General features: G+C 41.3%; 1 protein-coding gene and 1 long non-coding RNA gene across 3 annotated transcripts in view; one reads left to right on the forward strand and one right to left on the reverse strand.

Moving 5' to 3' along the window:
* Positions 1 to 76: 76 nt before the first annotated feature.
* Positions 77 to 5,127, reverse strand: LOC118397836 (uncharacterized). Of its 2 annotated transcripts, none has more exons than XR_004828517.2 (4): positions 4,821 to 5,127; positions 701 to 902; positions 325 to 488; positions 77 to 177 (listed from the first exon to the last, which is right to left on the reverse strand). It is a non-coding gene; the product is annotated as an uncharacterized LOC118397836 (long non-coding RNA). The 2 variants fall into 2 exon arrangements; XR_004828513.2 differs by having other exon boundaries at positions 701 to 905.
* A 3,856-nt stretch (positions 5,128 to 8,983) lies between these two features.
* Positions 8,984 to 20,947, forward strand: part of rab40b (RAB40B, member RAS oncogene family) — a 45,365-nt gene continuing 33,401 nt past the window's right edge. Inside the window, exon 1 of the mRNA XM_035792718.2 lies at positions 8,984 to 9,828. Coding sequence (XP_035648611.1) covers positions 9,687 to 9,828 — 142 coding nt within the window. The 5' untranslated portion in view covers positions 8,984 to 9,686. The remainder of the gene's footprint in view (positions 9,829 to 20,947) is intronic.

The raw sequence follows: 20,947 nt of genomic DNA on the forward strand, positions 1-20,947 counted from the left end.
TCATACAGGAATAATCTGTGTGTTTAAAAAAAGAAAAACCTATAGGGTACCAGTCAAGTTTGGACACACATACTCATTCAAGAGTTTTTATTTTAATTTTATTTTTTTACACCCGCTTGATGAAGATCCCAAACTCCTCCTGTGTTTGATCTCTGTAGCCACCTGTGATTTTCAACCCTGGATGAGAAACAAGGGACTGAAGTAAGGGTAACACTTTACACTACCGGTCAAAAGTTTAAAACACCTCATTCAAAGGTTTTTATTTTTACTATTTTCTACATTGTAGAATAATAGTGAGAACATCAAAACTATGAAATAACACACATGGAATCATGTAGTTAACACTTTTGGTTCTCTCAATTTAAAACAGCAACTCCAGCTTCTCACTGATCTCCATGTTCCCTGGAGAGATCGACCATCTGCTTCTGAACCTTAGTCCTGGCATCACGCTCAGCCTCAATTTCCTCCTCCAGCTCCTCAATATGGGCCTAGAACAGGGGGCAGGAGCAGGGGGGGATGAATACTTCAATACAGTAAAAAGCACCATCTTTACAATGTTAAGAAGCATAAGCAAGAAGCACTGTCTTTCAAGCAACTGAGCCACCAGGAAAAATGTGTGCTACCTGAAGAAATGTCTGTTTATTTCAGGAAATTATTCCGGTGTGCTTTCCTGTACTTGAGTTTAGACCCTGTACTGTACCTGGAGTTCCTAGATCTCTTTCTGGAGCTGAGCTCCCAGGGACTGCTCATCCTCAATCTTGCTGTGGCCTTGGTCAGAATGTTGACTTTGTCCTTTTCTCCTTACCAGTCATCCAGTATCTGCTTGTGGGACTCTTGGAAGGCTTTCTTCTCCTTGGTCAGCTTGGCAGCACTCCTCTGTCAGGTGTTTGGAACAATATACACTGCTTAAAAAAATAAAGGGAACACTTAAACAATACAATGTAACTCCAAGTCAATCACACTTCTGTGAAATCAAACTGTCCACTTAGGAAGCAACACTGACTGACAAATTTCACATGCTGTTGTGCAAATGGAATAGACAACAGGTGGAAATGATAGGCAATGAGCAAGACACCCCCAATAAAGGAGTGGTTCTGCAAGTGGTGACCACAGACCACTTCTCAGTTCCTATGCTTCCTGGCTGATGTTTTGGTCACTTTTGAATGCTGGCGGTGCTTTCACTCTAGTGGTAGCATGAGACGGAGTCTACAACCCACACAAGTGGCTCAGGTAGTGCAGCTCATCCAGGATGGAACATCAATGCGAGCTGTGGCAAGAAGGTTTGCTGTGTCTGTCAGCGTAGTGTCCAGAGCATGGAGGCGCTACCAGGAGACAGGCCAGTACATCAGGAGACGTGGAGGAGGCCGTAGGAGGGAAACAACCCAGCAGCAGGACCACTACCTCCGCCTTTGTGCAAGGAGGAGCACTGCCAGAGTGCTGCAAAATGACCTCCAGCAGGCCACAAATGTGCATGTGTCTGCTCAAACGGTCAGAAACAGACTCCATGAGGGTGGTATGAGGGCCCGACATCCACAGGTGGGGGTTGTGCTTACAGCCCAACACCGTGCAGGGCGTTTGGCATTTGCCAGAGAACACCAAGATTGGCAAATTCGCCACTGGCGCCCTGTGCTCTTCACAGATGAAAGCAGGTTCACACTGAGCACGTGACAGAGTGAAGACGCCGCGGAGAACGTTCTGCTGCCTGCAACATCCTCCAGCATGACCGGTTTGGCGGTGGGTCAGTCATGGTGTGGAGTGGCATTTATTTGGGGGGCCGCACAGCCCTCCATGTGCTCGCCAGAGGTAAGCCTGACTGCCATTAGGTACCGAGATGAGATCCTCAGACCCCTTGTGAGACCATATGCTGGTGCGGTTGGCCCTGGGTTCCTCCTAATGCAAGACAATGCTCGACCTCATGTGGCTGGAGTGTGTCAGCAGTTCCTGCAAGAGGAAGGCATTGATGCTATGGACTGGCCCACCCGTTCCCCAGACCTGAATCCAATTGAGCACATCTGGGACATCATGTCTCGCTCCATCCACCAACACCACGTTGCACCACAGACTGTCCAGGAGTTGGCGGATGATTTAGTCCAGGTCTGGGAGGAGATCCCTCAGCAGACCATCTGCCACCTCATCAGGAGCATGCCCAGGCGTTGTAGGGAGGTCATACAGGCACGTGGAGGCCACACACACTACTGAGCCTTATTTTGACTTGTTTTAAGGACATTACATCAAAGTTGGATCAGCCTGTAATGTGGTTTTCCACTTTCATTTTGAGTGTGACTCCAAATCCAGACCTCCATGGGTTGATAAATCTGATTTCCATTGATACTTTTTGTGTGATTTTGTGGTCCGCACATTCAACTATGTAAAGAAACAAGTATTTAATAAGAATATTTCATTCATTCAGATCTAGGATGTGTTATTTTAGTGTTCCCTTTTATTTTTTTGAGCAGTGTACTTTTCAAACACAACCAATTTCCAGAGTTGGCTCTTTGGTACTTTTGTAGATTTGACCCATTTTATACATAGAAATTGACAATGTAGGTATTTGGTTAAACACAGACCTCCTTTGGGATTGCACATTAGAAAATCACCAGCAGACGGAGTCAAATTAATTGTTGTGGTGCTAATAACAGTTATCATAACTTTGATTTACTGGTAGAGTATATTGTTCCAAACAACAGCTAAATCAAAAAGGGTACTATTGATTTATTAAACATTTGTAATGTTTAATAAATGAGTGTGAATTTTTTCATTTCACAATGTTGACACTCCATATTTGAGCACAAACTATAAGGAGTATAACGACAGCAAGAAGTTGTCTGTATCATGTATGGTTTACGGATCATAAGATCTTACATGGGGGTGTGGAAAGGGGTCTAAAATGTCCAATTTCATCAGGATTAAAAATGGTTTGTGATTCAAATGTAAAAAGCATGTCAAACATCCTTCCTCCCAATTAAGTTACTATGTCAGAATTACCTAAATAATCTGACATACCAAAAATATTTTCGGCCTGTGCTGGCGTGGAATTGCTCAATAATAAGGCGGGGCAGATCTGGTTCCACCTCAGTATGGTTGTGGATACCTGGAGGAGACCTGCTGAAAGGATTTGTAAATCACATTTTATTGGCCACATAGATGTTAATGCGAGTGTAGCGAAATGCTTGTGCATCTAGTTCTGACCGTGCAGTAATATCTAACAAGTAATCTAACAATTTCACAACAACTACCTTATACACACAAGTGTAAAGGAATGAATTAGAATGTGTACATATAAATATATGGCCGAACGGCATAGGCAAGATGCAGTAGATGGTATAAAGTACAGTATATGCATATGAGGTGAGTAATGTAGGGTGTAAACATTATATAAAGTGGCATAGTTTAAAGTGACTAGTGATACATTTATTACATCCAATTTTTTATTATTAAAGTGGCTAGAGATTTGAGTCAGTATGTTGGCAGCTGCCACTCAATGTTAGTGATGGCTGTTTAACAGTGATGGCCTTGAGATAGAAGTTGTTTTTCAGTCTCTCCCAGTTTTGATGCACCTGTACTGACCTCGCCTTCTGGATGACAGCGGGGTGAACAGGCAATGGCTCGGGTGGTTGTTGTCATTGATGATCTTTTTGGCCTTCCTGTGACATCTGGTGTAGGTGTCTGGAGGGCAGGTAGTTTGCCCCCGGTGATGCGTTGTGCAGACCTCACTACCCTCTGGAGAGTCTTACGGTTGTGGGCGGAGCAGTTGCCGTACCAGGCGGTGATACAGCCTGACAGGATGCTCTCGATTGTGCATCTGTAAAGGTTGGTGAGTGTTTTTGGTGACAAGTCAAATTTCTTCAGCCTCCTGAGGTTGAAGAGGCGCTGTTGCGCCTTCTTCACCACGCTATCTGTGTGGGTGGCCAATTTCAGTTTGTCCGTGATGTGTACGCCGAGGAACTTAAAACTTTCCATTTTCTCCACTACTGTCCCGTTTATGTGGATAGGGATTGCTCCCTCTGCTGTTTTCTGAAGTCCACGATTATCTCCTTTGTTTTGTTGACGTTGAGTGTGGTTATTTTCCTGATTCCACACACTAGTTGTGCAACCTCTGATTAACTATTGCATAGGACATATCAATTCAATTCAATTCAAGGGCTTTATTGGCATGGGAAACATGTGTTAACATTGCCAAAGCAAGTGAGGTAGATAATATATAAAGTGAATATATAAAGTGAAATAAACAAAAAATTAACAGTAAACATCACTCATACAGAAGTTTCAAAACAATAAAGACATTACAAATGTCATTTATATATATATACAGTGTTTTAACAATGTACAAATGGTAAAGGACACACATCTCTAGTCTAGCAATAGATACTGTTGTTTTAGCTGTATGGCATCATTGAATGAGATTGCCAATAGTTAGCTAAAATATATCAGTTAGCTAACAATTTACAGTAACAGCAGTTCATTTTTAAGTCAATACACTATCATTGTTGTGCTTAAAAGGTGACAGACAAAGGTTTTCTTTATACAAAAGCTAATAACATCATAAAATTATCTGCAATAATATTTTGGTCAGAGAAGATTTTGTATTCTCGATATAACACTAAGAGAGGCATGGCCATCTAATTACTAGGCATTGTGAAAATTCCAGAATCTGAAAAGGTTCAAAATGATCTGATTTAGTTTCCAATAAAGAATGCATATTTTGGCCAATGGGTAAAATAATATGTTAATTGTGTAGATACTCCTTTAATAAAACAAATGGTCCAAATCGTATGTTTCTATCATCATGCATTCAAACAAACATTAATTGAGTTATTTACCCTTGTGGGGATGGCCAAGATTAGGGTGACGAAATCAATGGATCACCGTTGGACTCGTCATCTTTCTTCTTGAATCCGGAGGACATAAAACAATATAGGGGTAAAATAGTTTCGGGAACATAAAATGTGATCAGATGTTTCATCGATGAGAAATTAGCAGAATGTAAACCCAGTTTCACCTAGTTCCATCCTCTCACTACCCGCGACTTGACTTCCTCTCACTACCATATTTTGTGGTGAGAAAACGTTCTAAAGGGATGCTTCAGCTTTATAGCCCCTGTTATGTGCCTGAGTTACCCCTTCCAAGCACATTAGGGCTAGTTAACATTCACTAGCTAGCTAACCAGTACATTTAGCAGAAAGGGTCTAGTTATATGGTAGCATTTAGCTAACCAGGATTACCATAGCTGTATAATTTGAATGTTGTAGTTAGCCACGTTTTGGTTAGTTAGTTTTGCAGCATCAATGGCTGTCTAGCTAGCTAGCAAGCTAACTATTGTTTACTTATTGGAAAACAATAGCTAGATATTTCTGTTAAGTTTATTTGCTAGCCAACTAACTAGCTAACATAATTTTTACATGTGTTGTATCATCAATATTTTCTTAACTCAAAATTTAATCTAGCTAGTTTTGGCTGTTTTGAACTACAACCTAATCACATTGGGAATTCATTGGCTATAACTAGTCTTTTTGCCTAGTAATGATGTCATTCTTGCGTTCTATGGTCAGAAAATGACATATTCACCAAAAAGTAGAAAATACTAAATTAGCATTATTATTAAGTGTTCTATTTTTGATGAAGACATTTGCCTGTTACCTAGAAATGGAGAAACCTTACCTTGGCATTGTATAAGCGTTTAACCCCACCTATATGTTAACATTGACATGTCAAATTGTTTTTTGGTTTACATGCAACAACAAAAAACCTTCATTTTTCCCCTATCTTGTTTTTGCATATAAACCAAAAAACAACTTTATATTTCAATTTTCACATGTGAGTGGGGTTAAATGTGTATGCCTGTCATTGGCAAATGCACAGCCAACACTTCCTGTCCCTCCAAAATAGCAGTTCACCTTTTTAATTATATTAATCTACTATCTATTAATTAATCTATTAATGCCAAAATCAGGGATAATTCTCCTTTTCTATTTTATATTTAAGCAAATATCTGGAGAAATTAATGCATTTTATTAATCAATCACAGACCAATATTTTGAAGAGATTGGCTACTGATGGGAGTTTGGACCATGTCTGGTTTGTTTAAAGATTGTTAAATGATGGAACTGAGTAAACTGAAGAATAAGACCGGCTCGACCAACCATTTTAGAATCATTCCGATTGTATAGGCAGTCAAGTCGGAGATAGAACCATTACATTTAAACAGGATTTGAACAATTTATAAAACCATAGAGTTACACCTGGTATTGAGGGTGTATAAATTCTTCAACAAAAAAAACAAGGGGACTACATCTTCCCTTAAAGTGATGCTATAGAGGTTTTATATAATTTTAGCCAGTAGTTTGGAAAATAGCCCTCATGAGCCAAAACTAGACCCCGAAAATGGTGTACTACGTCACCCAGTTCGTATGACATGTAACGCCCTGCAAAAAAAAAAATGTAAATCCTGAATTCTTATATGTTACAAATTCAAATTAGTACAATAAGTTACTAATGTGTAAGTGCTTAAGATCCCATTCAATTTCCTTAAGGGGAAAATGGGGTAAAGATTTGAAGATTAATATACAAGAAATTGAATGGGAAAAACTATTTTAGAAAGGGCAGAGTCCAAAACACAAATGGTTTAGTATAATATAATGAATAGATCTTACTGGTCTCCCTCTAAAATGCACAAGGCAAAAATGTTTTGAAAGCGGCAGAAGTCATGCTGGGTTGACAGCATGGCCAATGTTGAATGTTTATCCTTTTAAGCTTGGAAAAGAGACCCTTATACCCAAACTTTTACCGCACATCTACTCCATTGAATAGCAGGCTAGTGATTGTTTTGCAATGCTTGCAGTGAGCCAAACCACACATTGTTGAATTTGTGATTTCCAACTTGTGTAATGTTTATATCCAATGGCCAATTAGCACCGATACGTTTTATCTATAATTTCTCTTCATTATTTATCTTCAAATGACAAGGATTGAAAAGGATTTGCCAGTAGATTGTTGACTTGATTCATGATGATGACTGCTAGCTAAGATTTTGAAAGTATGATGTCCAATCAAAGCTACTGTAGATATCACGTGATTTGACATCATTTTATCTGTGGCCAATGACCTTGAGCCTTCTTGGATGGGCACTTCTAATGTAACTATGGAAGCACCCAAGGGGCTTGAATTTTTGAGCTCTCCCCGTAGATTTTGCGGTGACGTAGTGTCCCCATGAGTGACAGAACACTGAGCCAATCACGGCGCAACTAGAGAACATTACCAACCCCTACACTCTGCTGACTGCCCCACCACCACAGAAAACACTGAGCTAGGCTGAAACACCTGCATTTTGGAGCTGCCTTACTCAAGAAAGCAAAAAAGAGACCATGTTTGTATGCAGCTTCATTAAGTCAATTATATACATTTTTTTTTTTTACATTGTTTGCAAACTGATATGGGACACGTATTAATGCCAAAATAACATGCAAAACAGGGCCCCCCAAAAATGAAGGGTCGCCACAGGACTTTGACTAAAGATATTTCAGCTTTAAATGTTGTATTAATGAAGAAAATGTTCTACAAACAAAATTCCACTTTGACATTATGGGGTATTGTGTGTAGATCAGTGACACAAAATCTCAATGTTATAAATTCAGGCTGTAACACAACAAAATGTGGAATAAGTAATGGGGTGTGAATACATTCTGAAGGCACTGTATATGAAAAAAAACCCGTACACGTATCCATCTGAACTTTGCATCGAGAATGTTGCAAATGTATTATGTGTACTACCGACAATACACCACCCGAGGGCAGTAAATTTAACCGTAATCATTGCTGGTAGACGCACTCAAAAACTGTGGCGCACTAATGAACTCGGGTAGTGGACGATATTATCTGATGTAATATGAGCAAATAAAAAAAATACCACTCAAATAAAAGCAATGAACAGAACATTTAAGAAATTCTGTCAAATTCAAGTCGCATCTTATTTTCTTTAAATTATCTCAATTTCACAATATAAATTCAGTAAAATAGGCTACCAGCAATGTTTTATTATCTTGTACATTATGTCCCATACCATTGATGTTGTAGGCTAATAACGAATTCGTAATTAGGGTACAAAATATGTCCATGTCCGTATTCATTCTTCGAATCCATCCATAGTCTGGTGCCTGGTGTGCAATTACGCAATGGCCACAGTGGAGTTGGAACTGGCGCCAGAAGGCAGCTCTTCTCTTATTGTTACATAACCCATCTGATCAACAGACCCGCGGCATCCATCCACTACACTGTGTAAACAATATTGTACTGCTGCGCAATGCAATGTTTACTCACTGATGAATGTAGGCTACACTGTCTCGTTTGGTATTAGAATACCTCCATCATTGTCATAGTCTATTTACAGGACAAGAGCAGCCTAATATGTTATATTCCTATTGAGCAGTAAATCACATGTAAACAGCCCTTCATTAATAATGGTGCAGTTGTATTTTTCTTGAATCATGTACTGTATAGGCTATGTAGCCTATTGTCTCATACTGTTTTTCTTAGAGAAAACGTAATCCATTAAATTAGGTAATACTATTATTGATCAAGTTTTAATCCGGTTTTTCATTATAATTCCCTTGTCAACATGATTGTAACTGTTTTTCTCTGTTATGTGCTGTTGTTTTGGAGCGTGGCTGACTGCGCCATTGTTGTCTGAATAGAATTGCCTAATGTCCCTAAATCCTCCGAGGTGTTCTGCGCTACGTCAGAAATCAGAAATCGTGCCCAGCCAAAACAACAACAAACACAAACCGAGCCATGCTGGCTGTTGCTAAACCAGAGGCTGCTGCGGACAAACACTGACCCGTAATCAGTTCAACCAGCCGTCATCCTATCCCTTCCTACGGGATTAAAATCACGAACACTGATCTCAAATCAGTGGTAGGATGGATTCCAGCTCAAACCGCACAAAACTTGGCTACCATTGGTAACCACACCCCCTATTGAATCAAATGGGTAGGCCTATATGGGGATTTTGACAGACGTTTGCAGCGACTAGCCTACTACCGACTCAAGACTGCCCTAGCAACCCGGTGGATGAGCCAACCATAACCGTGTAAAACTCGAGACTCTGCCGCTACTGGGGACAGGAAACGACAGAGATCAGAGAGAGCTGCGGAACAGTGTGGCTGGCTGGCGGTACAATACAGCGTTATAACAAGTATGGTACTTGGTATGGTACGTATGGTACTTTCAAGGCACGGTAGCGGGAATGGAGGATTTGTGGAATGACGATTTGAACACTGGGACAGGTTCGGCGTGAGCGGCAAGCTTTGATGTTACAGTGGAACACACTGTAGATGTAGGCTAATTTGTATAATTGTTTATGTTACATTGTGTTGTCACTTTCGTTGTCAAAGTTGACATTTGTAGCTTTCATTCAAATTCCTATTTTAGAAGACTTCAAATCTGTGTTTGATGCATTTATTATAAATGGATATAAATGGATAGAGTTCCCAGATATGAATTATGACTGATAATATAAGGCCATCCACTGGATGAACTGTCAAAGAACACCAGATTCAACTTGACTCGCTTCTTTGCTAATTTAATTCGTGCGTCACACAGCTCAAATCTTGAGTTGGAAGAGAAATACAAGTGATTGAACAGTCTTGTACAAGTTGTTCCATGATGGAACATAAACATTCTTCACCGCGAGGATGAACCACAGAACCAGCCCCGTCAAGGCTTACGATTTTCTGCTTAAGTTTCTCCTGGTGGGAGACAGCGATGTGGGAAAGGGGGAGATACTGGCGAGCCTCCAGGACGGAGCCAGCGAGTCTCCGTATGGCTACAACATGGGTGAGTGTCCAGTATACAACCGCAGCCAGAACTATAAACAAACAAATTACATAGTTTCATTTCAAACATGTATTTATAGAAAATATTGAAGATTACATGTTATGATCACCAGGACTAGATAATATATAACTTTTTTCAATGTTTTATTGCACAACAAACAAGTGGTCACACACAGTACGTTTTATGCACAGCTTGTTCTGGATGGTCCGTGTCATTAGAGCCCCGAAAAGCGTTGTGGTCGTCATGCTTTAGCTAGCCAGTGCACATTCTGTAGGTTTAAAGGGTTATATTTAGGATTAGTGCACAAATACCAAGACTGGACATGTCATCTTGGACATCTGAGAATAAGTTTGCATCCCAATTGGCACCCGATAGTGCACTACTTCAGACCAGTGCCCTATTTAGGGTATATGGTGCCTTTAGGACCATATTGTGGATGATCATCCTGAGTGACAGGACATATGGACTTAGATGTCACCCACCAGTGTCAGAGCTTGACATTCACCTCTTTAGGAAAAAAAATCATAGGTGTTTTATTACTGGGGATATTAACGTAATGGCATGTCTCAGGGTGGACACATTGGCAGTCAGGATCTCTAGTCTCCATCAAGTGTTAACACCCCATCGTTCCCCTTATCCAACTGTCGGTGGAGAAACAAGTTTTTGAGTGTTCAGAAATAATGACCGGTATGGAAGAGGCTAGAGTCTTCAGAGGTGTAAGGATACTTATGCGTTTGAAATTAGTTTTTTTGGTGCAGTTCCACATAAAAGGAGTGTAATAACAGCTTGGGCATATGTACCACAACATATACAAAAGCATGTGGACACCCCTTCAAATTAGTGGATTCGCCTATTTCAGCCACACCCGTTGTTGACAGGTGTATAAAATTGAGCACACAGCCATGCAATCTCCATAGACAAACATTGGCAGTAGAATGGCCCATACTGAAGAGCTCAGAAACGTTCAATGTGGCAACGTTATAGGACACCACCTTTCCAACAAGTCAGTTTGTCAAATCTCTGCCCTGCTAGAGCTGCCCCGGTCAACTGTAAGTGCTGCTATTTTGAAGTAGAAACGTCTAGGAGCAACAACGGCTCAGCCGCGAAGTGGTAGGCCACACAAGCTCACAGAACCGGACCGCCGAGTGCTGAAGCGCATAGCGCGTAAATCTGTCCTCGATTGCAACATTTACTACAGAGTTCCAAACTGCCTCTGGAAGCAACATCAGCACAATAACAGTGCAGTTGCAAAATTACACACTCAATAATTTACCATTCATTTCTACGCATCATAATCCGAAACAACCTAAACAAATGGCAAATACAGCCAACAAGTTTGTAGAGAAGAGAAAAGAGTACGATTTTGCTGCCGCCTGGAGCATTGAATGCAAGGGAAGCCAGCCTCCCTTGATCATTTTTTAATAATAGCCCATCAGCGTTGAGCTAAACTGAGTGAGTTCAACTGTGAATGGTCCCGACACACCAAAAAAAGTGTCAAGGGAAGCCAGTTTGGACTTGGCTTCACACCAATCACATCACATCAAAAGCCAAATGTCATTGACAGAAAAATTGTCCTCCAGTGGCTAGCTAAGCTTGCTAAAATTGGCCTTTTCCTAATTTAGCCATGGACGGAGATAGGGATTTGGACTTGTGGTTTTACTTAATTCTCTGTACTGGCCAATGATTATAACAGCGTTTCTGATCCAACCATAAATTCATAGGATGGAAGTTCAATATGTAGCTAGATGTAGTAGGCTAATGTTAACTAGCTGGCTAATCATTGCCCATGAAAGGAAGTTAGGCTAGAGAGCAAGCATTTTAGCCAGGTAGCTTAGGACAACAAAAACTAAGTGTGTACTGTATGACGGAGTCATAGACTGTTTTGGCAACATGGAAAAAGTGGAGGATGGCATTGGCGTTTCCAACAAGTAGGGAGAGTAAACATGTTTTTCTACTTATTTAGCCTAGGTTGATTGGACTAAATGGTTTTTGGAATCTTTTAGTTGTCACTGTATTAGACTAAGCAGAGGTGATTTGATGATGTTGAAGTTGAAATGGTGCTGGAATAGTGGAGGCAGCTCCTGTTTTTGCGACGTGCAGTAAATCTCCAGTGTTCTAAATCAATAGTTGTTTGTAGTCCGAAAACTTGCTTGACGATGTTGTAGGTCATGTAACTGTTTGTTACATGCAATATGTTTGTGGACTTCACCGAACAGAGGTTGCTCTCCGGTTTTGTGATGAAACAAAGGTGTGATTGAATTTATTCTACCACTGTCTTCTTATTGTCTTGATCTCTAGGCCTATATATCACGGGGGCAAGGCATATGAACTAACAGGTTATAGAGCAAACAATGCAATTATCACAAAATATACAGTAGGTTGTAATATGGCTTTTTCCCTGGCTTGTCTTCCCCAGTGATTTTACCCACGCACCTCTACAGTTTAGCTTCACTGTTCAAATAAATACGTAGGGGAGTGTAGTGCACTATTTTTGACCAGAGCCCTATGGGCCCCGTTTTGACCAGCTCCCTATAGGCCCCGTTTTGACCAGCGCCCTATGGGCCCCGTTTTGACCAGAGCCCTATGGGCCCCGTTTTACCAGCGCCCTATGTGCCCCGTTTTGACCAGCTCCCTATAGGCCCCGTTTTGACCAGCTCCCTATAGGCCCCGTTTTGACCAGCGCCCTATGGGCCCCGTTTTGACCAGAGCCCTATGGGCCCCGTTTTGACCAGCTCCCTATAGGCCCCGTTTTGACCAGCGCCCTATGGGCCCCGTTTTGACCAGCTCCCTATAGGCCCCGTTTTGACCAGCTCCCTATAGGCCCCGTTTTGACCAGCTCCCTATGGGCCCCGTTTTGACCAGCGCCCTATGGGTCCTATAGTGGCCATTGTCTTGATATCAGGGCCTATTCACTGACTTAAGACAGTCTGGGCCAGTGTCTGTAAATAAACGTTTGGACTTCGGGTTTAGTGTCTCATCCAATGGAATGAGAGTAGGTAAGTGAGTGTTGAAATATGTTGATATGACGACTGCTCAGTGTTCAGTAATAAATGGTGTGCGAGTCACCTCGTCAACTGTTTGATCCAGCACTGACTCCAGTTAAGGTGTCTGAGTGAGAGAGAGACAATGAAAGAGAGGCAGAGGAATGGGGAGATGGTGAGAGACCATTTGGAACACAGGCAGTCTTTTCTTCTATGTAGTGTTTTTTCTGCTCTGCAACCGTCAGAAAGTGTAACACCTGGGTTCAAATACAGGTCTATTTGAGTATGTGTTATTTAAAATACTTTTTTCTGTGTATTTGAGTATTTTCAAATTCACAGCCCAAAACAAGTAGTTTTATTTGAGTATTTGAATGGGTATTTGCATTTTAAAAAATAGCCTTCCTAAATGTATGTCTTCCAAATTGTATTTGAAAGTCTTTTCAAATACATATTTCAAATACTATTTCCAAATACCTTAGATAAATGGTTAAATGTATGGAAGTGTGTTTGAGTATTTTGAAATACTTTCCAAGTGCATTACTATAGTATTTCCAAATACATTTTCAAATGTAGGTTATCTGAATACTTACTTCGGAATGTATGGGAAAATAATTCATTCATTTTAAATAGTATTTGAACCCAGGTCTGGAAAGTTTCACCCTATTAAGACGCCTCTGAGAGGGAGTTCCCAGCATTCAATGTGAAGTACTTTTGTGATTCGGGGAAAGTGTTATAGGCTATAAATGCAAGACATCAGTGTTTGTTTATCTAACTGATGTTTGTTTGACTGATTCCTATAGGGAGCTGTATAAAAGGCAGTCAGACTGAAGTCCCAAATGGCACCCTATTCCCTATGGGTCCTGGTCAAAAGTAGTGGACTATATTGGGGATAGGGTGCTATTTGGGATGCAGCCCCCGTTTTCCTCAGAGGATCTTAGTTGACTGTTAATTACCTTATTTTCTCTGTTAGTGTTTTTTCCTAATGTTCTAATTACAACAATGCCAAGCGTCATCATCTAGGGCAGTGGTTCCCAAACTTTTTATATTCCCGTACCCCTTCAAACATTCAACCTCCAGCTGCATAACATCTCTAGCACCAGGCTCAGCGCACTCTCAAATGTTGTTTTTTGCCATCATTGTAAGCCTGCCACACACACACTATACGATACATTTGTTAAACATAAGAATGAGTGTGTGTTTTTGTCACAACCCGGCTCGTGGGAAGTGACAAAGAGCTCTTATAGGACCAGGGCACAAATAATAATATAATAATAATCAATAATTTAGCTCTTTATTTAGCCATCTTACATATAAAACCTTATATGTTCATAAAAAAATTGTGAATAACTCACCACAGGTTTGACTTTTTCTTCCAATTTGAACCTATATTTACAGTTGAAGTCGGAAGTTTACATACAGAATCCACGCTCACATAGGTAGGTGGTTGCAAAGGGCATCAGTGTCTTAACAGCGCAATATGCCAAGGCATGATACTCTGAGCGCAGCCCTATCCAGAAATGTTCAGATATCGGTAGGTGGACTGGAGGCAGGGCATGAAAGGGATAACGAATCCAGTTGTTTGTGTCGTCCGTTTCGGGAAAGTACCTGTGTAATTGCGCACCCAACTCACTCAAGTGCTTTACTATATCACATTTGACATTGTCCGTAAGCTTGAGTTAATTTGCACACAAAAAATCATACAATGATGGAAAGACCTGTGTGTTGTCCTTGTTAATGCAGACAGAGAAGAGCTCCAACTTCTTAATCATAGCCTCAATTTTGTCCCGCACATTGAATATAGTTGTGGAGAGTCCCTTCAATCCTAGATTCAGATCACGCAGATAGGCCAGTTGTGTGAGAAACTTGTCATCATGCAAGTTGTCAGACAAAGTGAAAATTATGGTCAGTAAAGAAAACTTTAAGCTCGTCTCTCAATTTTAAAAAACGGGTCAATACTTTGCCCCTTGATAACCAGCGCACTTCTGTATGTTGTAAAAGCGTTACATGGTCGCTGCCCATATCATTGCATAATGCAGAAAATACACGAGAGTTCAGGGGCCTTGCTTTAACAAAGTTAACCATTTTCACTGTCGTGTCCAAAACGTCTTTCAAGCTGTCAGGCATTTCCTTGGCAGCAAGAGCCTCTCGGTGCTGCAGTGTACCCAAGTGGCGTAGGGAGCAACTGCTTGCACGAGCGTTACTACTCCACAATGTCTCCCTGTCATGGCTTTTGCACCATCAGTACAGATACCAACACATCTTGACCACCAAAGTCCATTTGATGTCACAAAGCTGTCCAATACTTCAAAAATATCCTCTCCTGGTGTCCTGGTTTCCAGTGGTTTACGATGTCTTCCTTAATTGACCCTCCATAAATGTAACGGACATATACCAGGAGCTGTGCCAGGCCCGCTACATCTGTTGACACATCCAGCTGTAACACATAGAATTCACTGGCTTGTATGCGAAGCAGTAATTGTTTCCTGCCATGTCACTGATGTATTGTGAAACAGTGTTGTTTCCCCAGCATTGTCCCAGCCATATGCGCTGTAGCAGGAAGAATTAAGAACCTCCACAATAGTATGGGGACTTGCCTGTCCGAGCCACCCGGCAAGTCACCATATAAGACGCTTCTAGCCCCTTCTTATTAATGGTATCTGTTGCTTTTATACATGTCTTACTACTCAAATGTCGGCTTTATTCTTGCTAAAAAAACTCAAATGGTTTCTGATTTATTTAATGATTTATTTCAGATTTGATTTTTATCCATTCCCAGTGGGTCAGAAGTTTACATACACTCAATTAGTATTTGGTAGCATTGCCTTTAAATTGTTTCACTTGGGTCAAACGTTTCAGGTAGCCTTCAACAAGCTTCCTACAATAAGTTGGGTGAATTTTGTCCCATTCCTCCTGACAGAGCTGGTGTAACTGAGTCCGGTTTGTAGGCCTCCTTGATCGCACACGCTTTTTCAGTTCTGCCCACAAATTTTCTATGGGATTGAGGTCAGGGCTTTGTGATGGCCACTCCAATACCTTGACTTTGTTGTCCTTAAACCATTTTGCCACAACTTTGTAAGTATGCTTGGGGTCATTGTCCATTTTGAAGACCCATTTGTGACCAAGCTTTAACTTGCTGACTGATGTCTTGAGATGTTGCTTCAATATATCCACATCAAATTCCTTCCACATGATACCATCTATTTTGTGAAACGCACCAGTCCCTCCTGCAGCAAAGCACCCACACAACATGATGCTGCCACCCCTGTGCTTCACGGTTGGGATGGTGGTCTTCAGCTTGCAAGCCTCACCCTTTTTCTTCTAAACATAATGATGGTCATTATGGCCAAACGGTTCTATTTTGTTTCATCAGACCAGAGGACATTTCTCCAAAAAGTAAGATATTTGTCCCCATGTGCAGTTGCAAACAGTAGTCTGGCTTTTTTATGGCGGTTTTGGAGCAGTGGCTTCTTCCTTGCTGAGTGGCCTTTCAGGTTATGTCGATATAGGACTCGTTTTACTGTGGATATAGATACTGTTGTTTCCTGTAGCATCTTCACAAGGCCTTTGCTGTTGTTCTGTAATTGATTTGCACTTTTCTCACCAAAGTACGATCATCTCTAGGAGACAGAATGCGTCTCTTTCCTGAGCGGTATGACGGCTGCGTGGTCCCATGGTGTTTATACTTGCGTATTATTGTTTATACAGATGAACATTGTACCTTCAGGCATTTGGAAATTGTTCCCAAGGATGAACCAGTCTTGTGGAAGTCTGTGGCTAATTTTTTAATTTTCCCATGATGTCAAGCAAAGAGGCACTGAGTTTGAAGGTAGGCCTTGAACTACATCCACAGGTACACCTCCAATTGACTCAAATGATGTCAATTAGCCAATCAGAAGCTTAGTCAATCAGAAGCTTCTAAAGCCATGACATAATTTTTGGGAATTTTCCAAGCTGTTTAAAGGCACAGTCAACTTAGTGTATGTAAACCTCTGACCCACTGGAATTGTGGTACAGTGAATTATAAGTGAAATAATCTGTCTGCAAACAATTGTTGGAAAAATTACTTGTGTCATGCACCAAGTAGATGTCCTAACCGACTTGCCAAAACTATAGTTTGTTAATTAACAAGAAATTGTTGAATGGTTGAAAAATTAGTTTTAATGACTTCAACCTAAGTGTATGTAAACATCCGACTTAAACTGTATGTGTGGTAGTATGTATGTGTTCATACTCTGACTGTTATTGCACTCCTTTATAAAATCCCTCATTGAGAATGTGTAATAGAACCCAACATTTATATGATTATACAGTGGAAGTTATCTAATTAATGATCTTCTGGATAATACAATTAGAGGGAGGCATGGTAAGCTCTCTCTGAGGAATTTCATTTTCTATATTTTACCAATTAAGAAATGTTTTCCATAATTATTTTGAGATCTCTACATTGCTACTCTAGGATTGTAAACAAAAAGTTCTGTCTGACTTTTCCTGGGTTGCAGCTTGAATTTTATACATAGAGGACAATATCCACAAACTGAAGGGTGTGTGGGTATTCTCTTGCTCGACCAGTGATATCTGTTGGATGTTTGTACACTATAATTTATCCTGGTTGCCCTGACATGGTTTGTTCTCTGTGGCCTTGCTGTGTTTTTCTTTAGTATCACAGGACATGATGAATCTGATGTGTGTTTATATAAGAGCCACAGTTTCCTCCACCTCCAGGCTGGTTTGGCTTGTTTTCAGCAGCATGAAACAAATCTGCTTCCCAAATGGCACCCTTTTCCCTTTATAGTGCACTACTTTTGACTGGCCTCTGGACAAAATAGTGCACTGTATAGGGAATAGGGTGCCATTTGGGATGCTAACAGTGTTTCCCCTTCTGCACTCTTGCCAATAATTGCTGTTGATGTTAGGCTACTAAATGTGGAATCAACAGGATCCAAGGCGCATCTCAGTTTTCTGGGTCAGCTCTACTAATAGGAGGAAATAGAAGGAGAGAGTGGAAGCCCGTCTGTGATCAGCCCGTCTCCGTGGCCAGAGATCAGCCCGTCTCCGTGGCCAGAGATCAGCCAGTCTCTGTAGCCAGAGATCAGCCAGTCTCCGTAGCCAGATTAGCCAGTCTCTCTAGCCAGAGATTAGCCAGTCTCCGTAGCCAGAGATTAGCCAGTCTCCGTGGCCTGAGATCAGCCCGTCTCCGTGGCCAAAGATCAGCCCATCTCCGTGGCCAAAGATCACCCTGTCTCCGTGGCCTGAGATCAGCCCGTCTCCGTGGCCAAAGATCACCACGTCTCCTTGGCCAGAGATCAGCCCGTCTTCGTGGCCAGAGATCAGCCCGTCTTCGTGGCCAGAGATCAGCCCGTCTCCGTGGCCAAAGATCAGCCCGTCTTCGTGGCCAGAGATCAGCCCGTCTTCGTGGCCAGAGATCAGCCCGTCTTCGTGGCCAGAGATCAGCCCTTCTTCGTGGCCAGAGATCAGCCCGTCTTCGTGGCCAGAGATCCCCCTACATACAATCACCTCCAAAATTACTGGCACCCTTGATGTAGATAGAGCCAAAAAGACTGTATTAAATAATTATAAATATTGAGCTACAGTATATTGTATGCTCAAAAATGTGTATGTATATATTTTTATACTAATACAATTGCTCAGAGAAAAATGTTGTTTGTAACAAGTAATAAGTGTTAAAAAATGATTGGTACCCCTGTTTTCAATACTTTGTGCACCCTCCCCTTCCAAGGATAACAGCACATGGCTTTTTTATAATGTTTTATGAGGTTGGAGAACACATTAAGAGGGATCTTTCCTTCATACAGGATGTTTCCAGATCCTTGATATCCTTGGGTCTGTGCTTATGGACTGCCCTCTTCAATTAAAACCACAGGTTTTCAAATGGGATTCAAGTCCAGAGACTGAGATCAATGAACCAATTCTTAGTGGATTTCCATGTGTGCTTGGGGTTATTGTCTTGCTGGAAGATCCCCTTGCGGCCAAGTTTCAGCCTCCTGGCAGAGGCAACCAGGTCGTTGTCTAAAATATCATAGTACTTGGTAAAGTTCATGGTGCTGTTGACCTTAAAGGGAGACTTCGGGTTTTTGGCAGTGAGGCCATTTATCTACTTCTCCAGAGTCAGGTGTACTTGTGGCTACTACCTCTAACTTCCTTCATACTGGACACAGATACATATTTATGGTATCCACAAATTAATCTAACTCTGGGGATACCAAATCCAAAATGCCAAAATCCCTTTAACAAGGGCCCAAGGCCCAGTGGAAGCAAAACAGACCCATAACATCAAAGATCCACAACCATATTTGACAGTAGGTATGAGGTTATTTTCTGCGTATGCATCCTTCTTTCAAGGCCAAACTCACCACTGGAGTGCGTCGCCAAAGAGCTATATTTTCATCTTATATGACCATACCACCTTCGTTCCGGTCCAAGTGCCAATGCCGTTTAGCAAACTCCAGGAGTTTACATGTGTTGGTTGTTCTTAATAAAGACTTGTATGGCAACCATTCCAAATAGCCTTTTGGCATGGAGGTGGCAACTAATTGTAGATTTGGAGACTTGCTGACCTCAAATTCTCCAACTGTGGTCCTTGGACCTAATCATAGAAATACATAGAATTCCTATTAATTTAATAGGACCTCTTTGGGCTTAATAGTAAAGATGTGTTATTTAAGCCTACCTTTTAATGTGATATAAACACAACCAGTCATGATGTTTTCATCTGATTGTCAAACAATTATTTTTTGCTCATCTCATCTTTTGCTCACCCATCTGTAAATAGCCCACCCAATTTACCTACCTCATCCCCATACTGTTTTTATTTATTTACTTTTCTGCTCTTTTGCACACCAGTATCTCTACTTGCACATGATCATCTGATAAATTAACACTCCAGTGTTAATCTGCTAAATTGTAATTATTCGCCTACCTCATGCCTTTTGCATACAATGTATATAGACTCTTTTTTTACTACTGTGTTATTGACTTGTTTATTGTTTACTCCATGTGTAACTCTGTGTTGTTGTCTGTTCACACTGCTATGCTTTATCTTGGCCAGGTCGCAGTTGTAAATGAGAACTTGTTCTCAACTAGCCTACCTGGTTAAATAAAGGTGAAATAAAAAAATAAAGGTTGGCAATAATGTTGGTCTGTAGTGCACTACTTTTACCCAGGGCCCATGGGGCTTTCGTCAAAAGTAGTGAACTATGTAGGGAATAGGGTGCCATTTGCCGGGCAGTCGGGGAGAGATGATGGCTGAGGGTGCGTTAGTAAATTCACTCTGGCTATCTAATCCGATTTCAGAGGACTCATCTGAGTGCCAGAGCAGCAGAATAACTGATGAATTTACGAACACCCAACACCCATGAAAATGGCCTGTGTCAGTAAACATTGGCAATAAAAGTGTAATTAAATTGTGCCTGTAGCGCAGTTACAGTCACCAACGCTCTGGATAACATAAAAACAGCCTAACCAGCTCTGCTAGGGCGAGTAAAATGGTCAGATTGAGGTGTTCTCTCTTTTGTCTGGAAGTAGCTAGCAAGCTAGCCAACGTTATCCAGTTAGCTTGGGTGCTTGACTGCCGTTGTGAGATCAGAACGCTCGGATCAACCCTACTCCTCGGCCAGAGTGTCCAGTGCATGCTCTGAATTTACGAACGCCCAGTGGGTACTCTGTGCGCACTCTGGCACTCCAGATTGAATTTTTGAACGCACCCTGAGTTGGAGCGCTCAAAGGTGAATGACCACAGTCTCCAGAAGCAGTGGAACAGTTGGAACACAGACAGTGGAGTGATCACACACATTCTGGAATCCTTCCATAAACTGTTATTTCAGTCCCAAGCCACAGAACAGTTCCAAACCAAAATGAATCACTTGATAATAGTTCAGAACACACACACACACAGGGAAAGAGGCATGCATGCACACAGACACAGACAGACAGGCATACACACACATGTGAATAATTATTTTTGAAGAACAGTGTCTGGAACACAGTTCTCCATTTTGACTTTAATTTGCTCTTTTAACTGAATGTATAGTAAGATGAGGTGTTCATGTTTTAAATGGTCCTCTGTTTTTATTCTTGCTACATCTGTATAGCACTTCTTACAAAAACAACCACTGAAGGTT

This window comes from Oncorhynchus keta, chromosome 2 (assembly GCF_023373465.1).
Source record: "Oncorhynchus keta strain PuntledgeMale-10-30-2019 chromosome 2, Oket_V2, whole genome shotgun sequence".
Taxonomy (NCBI): domain Eukaryota; kingdom Metazoa; phylum Chordata; class Actinopteri; order Salmoniformes; family Salmonidae; genus Oncorhynchus; species Oncorhynchus keta.